This window comes from Fusarium redolens (genome assembly GCF_020744475.1).
Source record: "Fusarium redolens strain MPI-CAGE-AT-0023 chromosome Unknown BKA55scaffold_13, whole genome shotgun sequence".
In the NCBI taxonomy this organism is placed as follows: Eukaryota; Fungi; Ascomycota; class Sordariomycetes; order Hypocreales; family Nectriaceae; genus Fusarium; species Fusarium redolens.
The window spans coordinates 1,376,685-1,391,932 of record NW_025763676.1 but is presented as its reverse complement, the minus strand read 5'-3'; the positions used below and the strand labels follow the sequence as shown (position 1 = coordinate 1,391,932).

The 15,248-nt window shown below is 48.8% G+C and overlaps 5 protein-coding genes across 5 annotated transcripts; all 5 read left to right on the top strand.

Annotated features, from left to right (window-relative positions):
• Nucleotides 1-644: 644 nt before the first annotated feature.
• On the top strand, nucleotides 645-2,456 carry BKA55DRAFT_740967 (Thiolase, N-terminal domain-containing protein). The gene is made up of 4 exons (XM_046201457.1): nucleotides 645-884; nucleotides 941-1,121; nucleotides 1,175-1,751; nucleotides 1,801-2,456. The coding sequence occupies exons 1-4, from the start codon at nucleotides 820-822 to the stop codon at nucleotides 2,226-2,228; spliced, it is 1,251 nt and encodes a 416-aa protein (XP_046046665.1). The 5' UTR covers nucleotides 645-819; the 3' UTR covers nucleotides 2,229-2,456.
• Nucleotides 2,457-2,925: 469 nt separating this feature from the next.
• BKA55DRAFT_620756 (sulfate transporter family-domain-containing protein) lies at nucleotides 2,926-6,064 on the top strand. Its single transcript, XM_046196765.1, has 4 exons — nucleotides 2,926-3,851; nucleotides 3,904-4,530; nucleotides 4,584-5,097; nucleotides 5,148-6,064. Exons 1-4 carry the CDS (start codon nucleotides 3,310-3,312, stop codon nucleotides 5,868-5,870), a joined length of 2,406 nt encoding a protein of 801 aa, XP_046046664.1. The 5' UTR covers nucleotides 2,926-3,309; the 3' UTR covers nucleotides 5,871-6,064.
• Nucleotides 6,065-7,641: 1,577 nt separating this feature from the next.
• Nucleotides 7,642-8,442, top strand: BKA55DRAFT_518103 (S-adenosyl-L-methionine-dependent methyltransferase; the record flags this gene model as incomplete). Its single annotated transcript, XM_046188245.1, has 3 exons — nucleotides 7,642-7,682; nucleotides 7,729-8,340; nucleotides 8,394-8,442. Coding segments are annotated over 3 exons (702 nt in total), but the record flags the coding sequence as incomplete, so codon positions are not given.
• Nucleotides 8,443-10,675: 2,233 nt separating this feature from the next.
• Nucleotides 10,676-12,782, top strand: BKA55DRAFT_693388 (uncharacterized protein; the record flags this gene model as incomplete). The annotated part of the gene is made up of 2 exons (XM_046199910.1): nucleotides 10,676-12,319; nucleotides 12,372-12,782. The coding sequence occupies 2 exons, from the start codon at nucleotides 10,676-10,678 to the stop codon at nucleotides 12,780-12,782; spliced, it is 2,055 nt and encodes a 684-aa protein (XP_046046662.1).
• Nucleotides 12,783-14,377: 1,595 nt separating this feature from the next.
• On the top strand, nucleotides 14,378-15,208 carry BKA55DRAFT_518486 (uncharacterized protein; the record flags this gene model as incomplete). Its single annotated transcript, XM_046188273.1, has 3 exons — nucleotides 14,378-14,887; nucleotides 14,947-15,125; nucleotides 15,178-15,208. The coding sequence occupies 3 exons, from the start codon at nucleotides 14,378-14,380 to the stop codon at nucleotides 15,206-15,208; spliced, it is 720 nt and encodes a 239-aa protein (XP_046046661.1).
• Between the last annotated feature and the right edge of the window lie 40 nt (nucleotides 15,209-15,248).

Genomic DNA, 15,248 nt, shown 5'->3' with positions numbered 1-15,248 from the left:
CTCTCGTGGATTGAATACCCGTCAGAATCGATATGATGAAGACTGGACCAGGTTGGTGGACCCATTGTCATCTAAGAATGGGTAGGCGTTGGGATGCCAACTTCATACTTCAGATCATGAGCACTTGCTCTATACTGCTTTAGCCTGTGCTCAGTCTTCCTCAAGAATGTCAAAGAATGACACATAACGAAGAGAGTGGAATAGGCTACAAGAGATGAACTAGAAGAAAATCGTCATGCAAAGTGAGAATCATCTGTTGAGCCACCCAGGTGTTGAGCTTTTCTCTACATTCCAGTCCTTTTTGATGGTGAATTGGTATCTCAAGTTCTCAACAGAAGATGTTGTCCTAGTGAGGCGACATAGTATACAAAACGCATAATGCGCAGAGTTAACGAAATTGAATCCTGGTATTTTGACTAAGAAAGAATAGATGAAGTCCGAGCTCTCTTAATGGGGTAATTGCCATGCCGAGATAGCTAGAGACGGCTTTTTCTGAAGTGGCTGTTGGTGTGTTAGTGGAATTCCATCGCCTCTCGCCGAGGTCGCTGACATTATGTCATCAATTTGCCTTATGTAATACACCGAAACCTCGGGAAGTGGTCAACCTCGAAGCGCTACCTCGGCTTAACCCCACACATTTGGATGCGCCGTCGCAAGTACCGCTGCAGCTTCCGTCAATGTTTACCCCAGACCCCTCCCATGATGGACTTCGCCTCGGCATCTTTTTCTCCTATTTTAAAGCCAACTGCGCTGTCGCCTCAACTTCATTATCCAATCTGACACACAAGTTTTGTCGATTCACAGCACAGCATATACACAATGGCCGCCGAACGTATTGGTTCCATCATCAAGCACCTGGCCCCTGGGTCGGCGCTCAACAGCATGTGAGTGGCGATGACCCGAACCAATGTTGTCAACAAGACTAACAATGCCATGATAGTCAAGCGAAGAACCCCGATGACATTGTTATCACTCTAGCTGCCCGAACCCCTCTCACAAAGGCCAAGAAGGGTGGTTTCAAGGATACTTCTCTCGAGTATATGGTATATGCTTTGCTCAAGGAGGTCCGGGAACGATCAAACCTAGACCCTGCCCTTGTTGAGGATATCTGCCTTGGAAACGTACGTCGCAATCCCGTGAGATAAGCCGAACTCTCCTAATTGATGGTCAATAGGTCTCCGATGCCAAGGCCGCCTACAAGGTTCGCGCCTCTGCTCTCGCCGCTGGCTTCCCCAACACCGCCGGTGCTTCTTCCGTCAACCGATTCTGCTCTTCCGGCCTCAAGGCCACCGCCGATATTGCCCACTCCATCATCAATGGCTCCATCGAGATCGGTATCGCCATGGGTGCCGAACAGATGACAATTGGTGGCGACGCGCTCGAGAAGCCCTTCGACGAGGCTGTTACATCACAAAGCCAGGAGTCTGTGGATTGCATGCAGCCCATGGGTTGGACCAGCGAGAATGTCAGCAAGGACTTTGGCGTTACCCGCGATGTGATGGATAAATACGCGGCCGAGAGCTTCCAAAAGGCTGAGGCGGCGCAAAAGGCTGGTTTGTTCGCCGATGAGATCGTGCCCATCACCACCAAGGTCAAGGGCCCTGATGGTCAGGAGAAGGAGGTTACTCTTACTCAGGACGAGGGTATCCGACCAGGCACTACCGCTGAGAGCCTCGGCAAGATTCGAGCTGCTTTCCCTCAATGGGGCGGAGCAACAACTGGTGGCAACGCCAGCCAGCTTACTGACGGAGGTAAGTTTATTCTATTCGACTGAGGAGCCTCTTGCTAACATTTTTACAGCTGCCGCCGTGTTGTTGATGAAGCGATCTACAGCCATCAAGCTTGGCCAGCCTATCATGGCCAAGTACGTTGGTTCCACCGTCGCTGGCCTTGCGCCTCGCATCATGGGCATTGGTCCCAGCATCGCCATCCCCAAGCTTCTCGCCCAGCACAACATCTCCCTTGACGATATTGACATTGTTGAGATCAACGAGGCCTTTGCCTCCATGGCCGTTTACTGTCAAGACAAGCTTGGTCTGACATCAGACAAGCTCAACCCTCGTGGAGGAGCTATCGCTCTTGGTCACCCACTGGGCGCTACAGGTGCTCGACAGATTGTTACAGGTCTGTCTGAGTGCAGGCGGCGAAAGAAGAAGATGCTGTTGACCAGCATGTGCATTGGTACAGGCCAGGGCATGGCCGGTCTGTTTGTAAACGAGCAGGTCTAGAACAGACAGTGCATCTCTGAGATATTCTAATTATGTAACACCACCAAGATCTCGATATAGGCGAGTCAGTTGGAGATGTATTTATGATTTCGAGCGATATTAGCAAATTGGAAAGCATAAAATCTTTTCTTTAATTAGATTTCGGTGTTAAGTTAACTAGTAAAACGATTCCGGAACGGGTTGTTGTCTCATCAAAGTGTAGCAGCCAAGGGAATTGATAGCGTAATATCATGAACTTTGGTGGTGATAATCTTATACCCTGTGGTTTTGCAGCTCGTGACCTTTTTCTTGTAAATCTTAGTAATGATAACCCAGAGGTAAGCTCTGAGCATCTATGTACCATGTATTGATTTCCTTCTTTTTTCGTAGATAATATTCTGTGAGAATTATTTTACGGCCGAAGTCGGGTTCCCGGCATCAGCTTTACCACCATAACGTTGAAGAAGCAGGGATCGCTGAAAAACACGAGATCAGCCATTCGCTCACATTCCCCGAGAGGGCGGTGGGAACCCCGCTAGAAGTCACCTGGGGCTAGCGCTCTGATGTCACCGAACAGCCTCAAAATGCAGCCAAAAGTTGGGCTTGTGTGGGTGGCATTTGCCAACGGTTGTGTCTGATTGGCGGAGAGGCTTGGCTAGATCTGAGATTGGAGGGCGACTGGGATGGGAAAATGCTGATGATTGCACACAGAGGTCAAGGGACCTGGCCGATAAACGGGAACCCTTGGACTTGCACTACTCCTCATCTTTTAGTCTTAGCGAGCCATGAACTTTTGATCTTTTCTCTTTTGTTCCTCAATTTTTTGTCTTTCACCGCAAATTGATTTTGCGTGATTGCAGACTATATAGACTCCATGCATTGGTCTTCATCGTCAGTCGCGTCCTCTTCGTCGTTTTCCTAGTCGGCATTCATCCGTCGGCTTTTGTCGACTTGGCTCTGCGCCAGAAACAGGAATTTCTCTTGAGCCAAGCTTGGGCATACCTTATTGAATACTTTGCTGGATATATGCTGTTCCCTAGACTTCGGGGCCAAATCCAATCTCTCCCAAACTCAAACTGCGACTCGATCGAACTCCGCAATCATGGCGAAACGACCCTCCCACAGTCGTACCAACTCTGGGACTGACCATCGTCCTACTCAGCCAAGCGCTCTCCGCCAAGCTCTGAACGCTCATGATCGAAACGAGAGCGAAAACCCGACCGCGGAGGGTTCTACTACTCCCACGAGCGCCCCGGCCGCATCGCCTCCAGGTTCGCCAGGACATCCTCCGGGAGCTACAATAAACGAAATCTTCGCGAACGAAACGACGCCTCTAATCGATGGGAACAACCAGGGCTCAAACCCACGTCGAGGAAGTGTTCACCCTGCCCATCCTGGGGTCTGTAGCCATGGCACTTTCAGTCCGCGACCTATGAGTCCGACCTTGACTATGAGAAGCACCGACGAGGATGGTAGCGAAACTGCAGGCTCAGGGACGCACATTCCTGTGCTAGACAATGCAATTACGACAATCGTCGGCCATGAAGATTGGAAGAAATGGTTGAAGAAAAGAATGCGAACAAAGACAATGGGCCATAGCAGTATGCTGGCTGAACAAGCTGGTTTCGAGGATACAGCATTCATGTAAGCGCTCCAGTCCCTATGACCGCGAAACGATATGCTAACATGCTATTAGGTATCTGGCGTACTACGTCCCCTGCTTGAACTGGATGCGCCAGTACAAGGCTTCATATCTTCGTGGCGATTTTGTTGCGGCTATCACCATGGCTTCCTTCTACCTACCAATGGCCCTCTCCCTTGCTGCGAACCTCGCCCACGTCCCTCCAATTCACGGTCTCTACGCCTTCGTTTTCAATCCCTTTATTTACGCCCTTCTGGGATCTTGCCCACAGATGGTGGTTGGCCCAGAAGCTGCCGGCTCTCTTCTCGTGGGAACTGTTGTCAAGCAGAACGTTGGTTCCGGAGAGGACGAAGACAATGATTTATTGCATGCGCAAATTTGTGGAATTGTCGCCGGCATGGCGGGCGCCATGGTTCTCATCGCTGGCCTTGCGCGATTGGGTTTCATGGATAGCGTTCTCAGCAGGCCTTTTCTCCGTGGTTTCATCAGTGCGATTGGTTTCGTCATTGCCGTTGATCAGTTAATTCCTGAGTTAGGACTCGCTGAACTGGCTGACGATGCTGGCGTAAGCCACGGCAGTCCCGTTGAGAAGATTAGGTTCATAATTAACAACATTCACGAAGCGCATGGTTTGACATTTGCTATCGCCGGAATTAGCTTTCTAGTCATCATGATCTGCCGGTAAGTGGCGCTTTGTGGCTTCATTTTTGTTGCGATTCTGACTTTGTGTTTAGTGAACTCAAGAACCGTCTTCAGCCTCGATATCCTGGCGTTGCCTATATCCCGGATCGCTTCGTTGTCGTGGTTGTGTCTGCAATCCTTTGCTGGCGGCTCGATTGGGAAAACCAAGGAGTTGAGATTCTAGGCACAGTCAAGGCCGCCAATGGCCAGTTGCTTGCTTTCCAATGGCCCTTCAAGCTCGAGCACATGCCACACATTCGAAGTGCCATGGCGACATCTTTCCTCATTGCACTTCTTGGATTTTTCGAGTCTTCGGTAGCTGCAAAGAGTCTGGGCTCAAGTGAGACTATCCAGGGTATTCAGCTGAGTGCCAACAGAGAAATGATTGCGCTCGGTATCGCCAATATGGTTGGTGGATGTTTTATGAGCCTACCAGCATTTGGCGGATATGGACGAAGTAAGGTGAATAAGAGCACCGGAGGCAAGAGTCCCGCCAGTTCCATGTTTCTGAGCATCATCTCCCTGTTATCTATCTTCTTCCTTCTCCCCTACTTTTACTACCTACCAGTGAGTACCCCCTGAAAGTCATTTGTACCACATGAGCTAATATCACAAAGAAACCTGTCCTGTCAGCAATGATTTCTGTCGTAGCCTACTCGTTGATAGAAGAGGCCCCCCATGACATCAGCTTCTTCTTGAAGATCCGTGGCTGGACTGAGCTGGGGCTCATGGCTGTCATCTTCCTTGCAACCATGTTCTACTCTCTCACACTTGGTATGGCATTCGGTGTAGGATTGTCGATGCTCATGGTTATCAAGCATAGTACGCGACCACGTATTCAGATCCTGGGCCGAATTCCGGGGACAAATCGATTTGAGAATGCTGAAGGCGACAAGGCGAGTCTCGAATTCGTCGAGGGTTGTCTCATCGTCAAGATTCCGGAGCCTTTGACTTTTGCCAACACAGGAGAGCTCAAGTCTCGGCTTCGTCGGCTGGAGCTCTATGGAACATCGAAAGCGCATCCCGCTCTGCCCCGCCTTCGCAGTACCGATATGAACCGAAATGTTATCTTTGATATCCACGGTGTAACTTCCATGGATGGATCTGGCACGCAGGTTCTGACCGAGATCGTCCGCAACTACCACGATCGAGGAGTTCGGGTGTACTTCTCTCGATGCCCAGTTCGCAAAGATCACCCTGTATGGCGATTGATGTTGAGCAGTGGCATTGTGGAGATGGCTGGCGAGAGACATTTTGTAAATGACGTGGAGGAGGCATTGCGTTTGACAGAGTACGAAGAAAGCATTGCTGGCGAGTCGAGCCGGGCGCAGGAGCTCTAGAGCATTAGGGAGACGAAAAGGGGTGAAGGAGTATTTTGAAGAGGTTGTGATGCATAGTTTGAGACCGTTGTCGATGCCGTGGAGGAGATACCATTGCAGGAGTTTTTATAGAACAAATTGAGATTATCATTAGAGCCAGAATTAGCGTAACGATGCTACTCAAAAACAAATACAAACGGGTTGTTCTTGGATAAAACTTTGGGTCCATCTTTGACTATATACTCGGTGCTCAGGCTCCGTGATACAGGTTGATGCTATTATGATACGGTACAACAGCTAATGTCGCGTTTCAAGATGCATAAATGCGGGCTAATAATTAAGGAAGAACACCAACCCCTCACCGATCATGCAGTTACCTCAAGGCGAAGTCTCACATATCATTTTTTGGTCATTTGTCGTGTAGTGGCCCAGGCAAATGCAACCCTGCTCTTGTGATGGCAATATTAGAGAAGTGAAAGAAGAGCTTGAGGTACAGCTTTACATGATAACAAAATAAGACATGACTGTATTTGTACAATGCACAGATGAATCCTCTATTACGTTAAAATAAAAAGCATACCTCAAGCGAGTTTTACAAAGTTGCCGGCCAAGGTCCCGGGTAGTGAAGAGTGAACAGAGGAGTGTACGGGAATAGTAGACAGCAATGATTTCGACGATCATGGGCCATTGGGGAAAGCGAAAACCAATATCCATGTCGTGTGGATGGAGAATAACTCGAGGCGAGGTATAATACGTCCGCAATTTGGAGGTTTTGTGTAATGCTCACTGAATGATTGACGTGGCAGATGAGAGAGAAGGGACAAGACCTTGATGCATCATGCATACAACCTCGTCAACCGAGACATTTCGATCATGACTTATGATGTAACGTATATGTTCTGAGGGACAATAAGAGGTCTCGTATATCTCTTGCTTGTGCCCATGGTTCCGTCCACTTGGTCCTCGATGGCCTTTTACAGTCTCCCATTTCCAAATTCACATTCGTCTTGCACTGTATCTCGCACCCAATCGCAAACTTCAGACTTAAAGAAACTCAGATTGTATCATACTCTCTGGTCATACCGATCTAGAAATCGGAGCAACCAACACACATTGGACTGCAAATCGTCGAAGCTACCATGGCTGAAAATGATGAGCAGGGACAAACGTCCCCGTCACAAGTGGACTTGGCTCCTATAGAATACGTCTGTTGAGCCTTTCAATTACAAGATCTTTATAGACCGTCCTTGAACGGACTGAGCGATATCTCATGAGGCATATCACTGACATATGCTTCAACTTAATAGGATCCTCAAGTTGTTGGTAGCATGGATGATGACAATTCCACTATCAGCAGTGGCAGGTAAGCTATCACTGGTGTTGCAGAGTACCAAACGATTCTGGCAATTCCGACTGTACCACCGACAGCCTTCGAGATTCAACAGCGTCCATCACATCAAGCATCCTTGAATATAGGCACATCAATGGCCGGCCCCTCCAACAGTCGACAACAACGGAATATTGGTCAGCTTAACTTAATCTGTAACAAAACTGTCAAGCTAACGACCTGGCCGTTCCTAGGGCGCCTACTGACGATGATTATCAAGAAGGGCAGGATATACTGTGAGGAACTTCCTTTGATGAAAAGTTGGAGCATACACTGACTGGGAGCCCTGAAGACACCATTATACACTGCCTCTATTCGATGAAAAGCTTCACCTGGCACCCATTAATAAGAACCCTCAGGTATGAAGACAGTTAACCTGAATGCAACGAAGCTAATTACGCTTGGAAAATCCTTGACATCGGTACCGGGACTGGAATATGGGCTATGTATAACCCTCCTCGACTATTAACATCACATGTCTAATCTTTCCAGTGATATGGCCGACGAGTATCCATCCGCTGAGGTAGTTGGCACAGACATTTCAGCCGTTCAGCCAGCATTCGTGCCTCCAAACTGCAGCTTTCAAATCGATGATGCCCAACGCAACTGGACGTTCAAGCCTGATGAATTTGACTTCATCCATATCCGCTATCTTTACGGTGTGATCGACGACTGGAAGAAGCTATACCGTCAAGCATATACCCACGTACGGCCAGGAGGTTGGGTCGAGAGTCTTGAGATCGACATCGAAACGCACAGCGAGAACCCCAAGATTGAGAAGGACGAAAACCACATCTTCAAAAAATGGTGTAAACTATTCTTTGAGTGTGGTCGTAAGACTGGCCGAACTTGGAAGATCGCGCGGGATGGTCGCCAGGAGGAGTACATGCGAGAAGCAGGATTTACAGATCTATCCTCCAAATCGTGGAAGCTGCCCGTTGGAGGTTGGCCTCAAGACAAGAAGCTGAAGCAGATTGGTCTATATAATGGGGCTTTTATCCCAATTGGAGAGATCCTGGGTTGGTCGAAAGAGGAGGTTACGGTTCTGGTCAGCCAGATGCGAAAGGCACTCAAGGAGCCAAGAGCGCTGCCCTATTTTACTGCGTGAGTCTGATACTGACTTTATGGAGAGTTTAGCGCCGCTAACGTAGTGAAAGCCGTATGGTCTATGGTCGAAAACCTGAAAGTATTCCTGAGACTGCTTAATGCACTTATGTGGTCAATTTGACCAAGCCTGGCCATAATGTCAATGCCACCAATTTCGCTACGACTTACTTTCTTCATATGTATCAAGTCTGTTGAACTTGGTTCAAGGGCTCGTCCAAAGGTTAAAATCGTACAAAAAACACCCTTGATCTTCAACTTGTTTGAGACAGGGTCACTCAGTTTCTGTGCCAAGACTACTGTGTAGCAATAAAACGTCCAAAACATGAAAGTTCTCACGATAAGAGGATTCGATGAAAACAATTGCTTATCCATTATCATTTACCATGAATATTGCGTGCTTTGCCTTCTACTGCTAGAATCATTCCCGACAGCCGCAACATGTGGTGATGATATTGATATCCACTTGCTGGAGCAAATGTGGCGTTGGGCCAAGACCAAGAAGACCCATCTGATGGATTCAAATAGTTCGATAATTCGGGGAGTTGATCATATCATACATATCATTCTATTCATGGTTTCTCCAGTCGAGGCGCCATGACCGAGATCAGGTATCTGCAACTCCCCGTCGCAATCCCCACGACAGTCACTTCAAGTCTAAAATCACGAGAGTATACATATTGAGACTCTTTCGGACCCTCGACCATGATAGATTAGAGAGTCGCATCAGCGCCGACAGTCCGGAGCCACCGAGCCCTACCGTATAGAAATCACTGTTCATCCCCCAGTTCCCCCACGGGCGCAGTAATCCTCGACAAGCACTGCAACCTCTTAAATCAGGACTCTGACTTCTCTCGGTCCACTCGCCGCTGAAAGAATGTCGGTGCCTGGTTCTGAATCGCAGGCCCTAGCAAAAGACGTCATGGGCTAGCAAGGCCGGGCGGTCGGCTTGGCGTTGTAATATTTCCCTTGGGGATATTCTTTGTGGTTCGATTAACCAGTCAGATTCTTCTGATTCAACGCCATGAAGTCCCAAATAGGCAGGCAGGTTGTAAAAGAATATGCGATGGGCTGAATGACTTTGACCCAAGGCTTCACCTTCGAGACAGTGTATTGATGTCTCTCAATGCGGGTCAGAGTTCACGCAATGGAAGCTTGTTCTGACGAGCTCAACTATTTTAGACTCATTTTTCCATTAATTTTACGGATACCGCTTGTTAAAATGCAAGGGGAAGAATAGCGTTGATGATACGTGACAGTCAAAGTGGAAGCCATGGAACCAAGGGTGTAAGTTATTGCCTCCGTAAAACCAGTTAATTCCCCGAGAAGGGACCCAGCTTTGACTGGTGTCATCAAACCCCCAAAGAAGTTCCTCAGGTCTCTTCAGACCGTTTGAACCGTTATCATCAAGCCTCTCCCCCACGCCTCTCGATCCTTTCTATTCAATATTACCACAAGCGACGTGCTCGGGCACGGGGTTGCCGTACAGCCATGTGGCATACTGTACATCTATCACCTTGGCATGAGCCTCCAGCTGAAGCTTTTTTCCCCATCCATCCTTGCGTGCGTTTGGCCAAGAGAAAAGTGGTTGGTGCCGTCTTACCCTCCGACGCCAAGAGACGAGGCACTGTGACCCCTGTATATGGCGCAAACACACAAGGCAAAACCGGAAATAAGCGTTGAAGTCAAGTTTGCGTTATGCTTAATTTTAACCTCATCTAATTGTGGCTCTCAGCAACACTCAACTCTAACAATATTACAACACTCCATAGAAAAGAAATAGGCCCTTGGAAAGACCAAAATGGATTAATACTCAGCTGTTGGCTATTGTCTTGCAACAGAGACATAGGTCAGCATCATCCTCCCACGGCCGGGGCCCCAACACGCCAAGTCTCTGGGCCTCTTGGCAGCGGAGTCTTGTTCGCAGACTCGTTTCTTGTCATACGAAGCCAAGCATTTCAATGGAGTCGGCCAAGTCGATCTTGTCCCCGGCAGCAAGTAGCAAATCCAACAGCTCCCCGTCTTGGAGGGGACTGGGTCGATCCTCCGATAGTCCTTGTAAAAATGTAGACCCTTGGCTCGTCCCTGACTTTATGGAGGTAGTATCTGCAATAAAAGACGGCTCGTCCGCGCGTGGATCCTGCGTTTGTGAAATTAACTGTGCCAGTGTCTCGGGTTTCTTGACATTTTGTGGAATCAGGGCCTCTGAGTTTCCTTCTGTGAAAAGTTCACCTCCTTGTGGAACTCTCACCTCATGAATAACGGAACTTGATACTCAGACGACTCAGCCGAATAAGTTCCTCTCCTCCTCGCCCTCGAGCGTATCAGCTTCATTATGGCGATCCCGCCAATTCTCAAAAAGATCGGCCAAAAGCTCTCTCCTCCACCATCAACCTCTGAAGATGGCCGTGATCAATGGAATTCGAGAGCTTCCTTCTTGCTTGCGGCCATGGGAGGTTGTGCCGGTATGGGAAACCTGATTCGGTACCCTTCGCAGGTGTACAACAATAACGGTCTCCAATGGTTCATCCCATATCTCATGTGTGTTTTCCTAATCGCCATCCCGGCCTTGATTCTCGAAGTCAGTATTGGTCAAGCGTACCGTGGAGGGTCTGTCGTCGCTTTCAACAACATCAACCACCGTCTCAAAGGTCTCGGCTTCAGTCTTCTATACATCGGCTTTATGGTCAGTCCGTACTTCGTCGTCAATTTGTCCTGGATTATGATCTACTTTCGAAACTCATTTCAGAGCCCTCTCCCCTGGGAGGGACGTGCCGAGGAATACTACTACCAAGACGTGGTGCAGAATGTCGATGCGATTCCCGGTAACAAGACGTCGAATGGTGTTATAGACTATGTCAAGTATCCCGGCACCGCACTCATTGGAGAGACTGTTGGATGGACCGCATTCGTTTGGTTCCTCGTCTGGATCTCCATTTTCCGTGGTATTGGCCAGACAGGTCGTGTTGTCTACTTCACCATGGGTCTACCTGTTGTCTTGACCATTATCCTTGTCGGTCGATCTGTTTCTCTTCCAAACGCTGGTCGCGGCGTAAAGCTGTACTTTGGCGAGTGGAACGGCGAGAAGCTGGCATCTGGCGACATTTGGCAGACTGCAGCTGGTCAGGTGTTCTTTTCAACTGGTGTCGGTTTCGGCTATTTCAGTTCTTATGCATCTTATAACCAGAAACATGCCAATGCTGTTATGGACTCATGTCTTATCGTCGGCAGCAACGTCCTCTTTGAGGGATTCGCCGCGTTTGCTGCGTTCGGAGTCGTTGGATACTTGGACATGATGCCTGTCCCTGGCGAACGAATTGGTGCCTTTACCATTGGTTTCTTGACGCTCCCCACGGCTATCACTCAGCTTCCTGGGTCATCATTCTGGGCGTTTGCACTCTTCTTCACCTTGGTGGTCCTGGGATACAGCTCTGCATTTGCCATGGTCGATGCTGTGGTAACACTTGTCATGGACACCAAACCCAAAATTCGTCGCGAGTGGGTGGTCACAGGGCTTGTGATTATCTCATTCCTTATTTCGCTCCCATTCTGCACTCAGTTCGGCTATGCTCTTCTCACTGGAGTTGACCGTTGGATCAATGATGTGGCTCTTGTGTTTGTGGTATTTGGCGAATGTGCATTCTCCACGACTTTCTACCGTTGGAGAGATGTTGCAGGACAGGTTGGAAAGCCAGCCTTTTTCATCTGGAACTTTGGATACTTTGGCGGTATGGTTCTTGGGGTTGCTGTTGCCCACGCTGTCCAAGCCGAAGCGGGTGCTGGAGTCGGCTTTGGCATCTTCATCGTCTGCTCGATTGTATCCTGTGCAATCGGCAAGTCTCCTGATGAACTTCCGCCTGCCTTGACCTTTACTGAGGACAAGGGCTTTGTTCGCCGGTTCATCGGCAGAAGTCCTGCCATGTCAAAGCTCTTCGACAATGTCTTCATGACACGCTTCTGGTACATGGCCTTCTACTCTGTAAGTACTGTCAACCAATCTGCAGTGTGCATTCACTAACTGGACTCAACAGGGCCAGCAACTTCGACGAGACCTCAACGTAATTGTCGCAACTGGGAAGAACTGGAGCATTCCCGCCTTCTGGCCAATCCTCCTACGCTTCATATCCGCGCCTGTGCTCGCCATCATCTACGGCTTTGCCTATCCCGCCTTCTACGAGCTCCGTGACGACCCTCTGCACATTCTTGGCTTTGGTCTTGCCCATATCTGCTTGGTACTGATCGGATTGGGAGTCCTCGTGCCTCGCTGGTACAACACCATTATCCCTCCCGACCGACGCGAGGAAGGCAAGCTGCCTTATGCTCCCAATGTGCTTTTGGATGGCGAGGAGCCGCGAAGAACTGATTCTATGGAGACTGGCGAGGGTCTTGCGGGCTCTGAAGGTGGTGAAAGTGAAGAAAAGAAGGGTCAAAGTGTGATGTAGTCTTGACGTGAGACTATGTGAGAATTGATGATATAGAATTTGTTGCATACACGAAGGAAGGCAAAGGACTTGCCCTGAGTTTACTATTGCATATTGTAGTCAGGTCCCCCAAGGACTTTGATGTCTGCTTGCTTCATCTGTCCATCAAGTGCAAATGCCGAACATTGAGAGTCGTCTAGCGGAATTCTTGCAAATGAGCAAATCTGCTACGTCGACGCCGAGTATAGAAAAACGGTGGCCGCCATCAAGAAAACGGGATCGTTGTTGTTCAGATGGTACACAATGCAGCTCATTGGCACGCGAACTGTCCGTGTTGAAGCTGAAGACGATCTGATGTTCCATTGAGAACCTGATGCTCCAATGAAGATTGTAGTAGGGCATCCTCCGGGCGTCAGAAGACTGAAGACTTTGCACCGGGTGAGAAAATAAACTGGTCAAAGGGCATGCTGAGTTTATCATAAACCATCCTAAGGTATCCAAATACCATCTAAACTTAGGCCTTTAGTCCTAAGTTTTCTGCCAACCTCTCGAGGATCAGGCCACACCAAGGTCCAAAAGTAACAATACGAGTTACGAAAAAGGGAAGTTGCGGAGTCTCCGTTGGAAGTTTCAAAGCGACGTCATTGACACTTTGTTGTCTGAAACATCTACACTCTCTAGGAAGGTGGGAAATCGCTGTTTTGCAGAGATCGTCGCGCACTCTAGCCAATCACTGTTTCTTGGCCGGATTCTCGCCTATCTCCCGTCCAATTGTTTCCCCAGCCCATACTCACGTTTATATCTAAGCTTAAGCCGGTCAAACCTCCGTCTTTCTTGCGCACCGTTGTTAAGATAAAACAAGCCACCGACGCATGGTTGACAAGCATTCCTGTTCAATAATTCTTGAAGTCACATCATGCAGGGGTTGTTTTCAATTCCGCGATTTCAGATATAGACGGAATACATTCATGCTCTGATCGGCTGTCAAAGAGAGAAGGCTCCGCAGATTGTTCTAGGGTTGATCTACAGAGTTGACCTCGGAGCTGTAGATACGACTCTCAATACAAAGGTGATATGTGTTTCAACAAAGACTATACACTCAAGACTTAACTCGTGTGTTTTTCGACCCGTATAACGGACGCATGGAGCCGCGACGGACCGAAAACGCCAAGCATGATCATCAACGGCTATCCCCCCGATCGCCAGAGTGACATGCCCCCCTTGAAGTCTAATCAAGAAGAGCTGAAGAAGATCATCGGCAGATTTCAAGTTCATATATCGCACTTACAAGAAAGATGCATACAGAGCTGAAAAGAGAGGCAACTCACAAACACTCTCGATGAAACACTTTCCCAAAAAGATGCTTCGGTCTGTTAAAATTGGAGAGTGGCATGATGGAATAAGCTTGGACGGGTGTCACACGATGATGATCAACTCGAAACTTGGATTTTCTCTTACAGTAGTGCGTGGGACGAATGACGATCTTGGACCATACCACAAAAACATTGGAGGTATATAAAAACTATGGAGGATACCATAGGTCGGAGCACTCGTGGCTCTCACCCATCACTCTTAACAAAACACTCAGTCAAACTCTAGCCTCTTGAACCATCAAAATGCACTCCTCAACCCTATCCATCTTCCTTACCCTCCTCCTATCCTCCCATGCCCTCTGCGCTACCAACGAGCCATGTTACGGCCCCAGTGGTCGAGCAGGTGTATGCATCACTGAAGCAGCCTGCACCTCCGCTGGCGGCACCGCCATCTCTGGCGCATGCCCTGCCGATGCTGCCAACGTCAAATGCTGCTCCAAGCCAACCTGCTCTTCCGGAAACTGCCGCTGGAGTTCTGATTGCGCTGGCACCTCTGCTAGCAACCAGTGTCCTGGGCCCGCACAGATGAAATGCTGCTCTTCTGCTGCCACAGGCTTCGGAGGGTATTCTGCACCCACAATCCCAGCTGTCGGTGCTTGCAAGCAGGTTTCTGTTAACGCTGCCAAGGCGGTGGTGAATCAGTTTCCTGGTAGGGTCAGGGAGATTGGATGCAAGAGAGATTGCTCCTGCCCTGGATCTTCCGATCATTGCTGTGGTCTTGCAACTGACTTCATGTGCTCTGATGCCGGCGGTGTAAGTGCCTTTTTCCGATCCTTTCTAAAATCGAAACATGGAATACTGATGAAGCATAGTCTGCTACGCTCTCTGGAAAAGAAATCGCTGAGTGGTGCATGAGGAATCGCAACACTCTCAACCTCAAGTATGTCATTTGGGGGCAGAAGATCTGGACTACCTCTGTCGATAAAACTGAGAAGAACTGGGAGAACTGGCGAACCATGGAAGATCGCGGCGACCTGACTCAGAACCACTGGTAGGTAACTACTGCATCGACAGTGAGGTCAAATAAGCTAAGAAAACTTCAGGGATCACGTCCACGTCTCTTACAATGGTTAGAGGCGAACTCGCAAGAATGAGGATCTGAAGGCATCTCGGA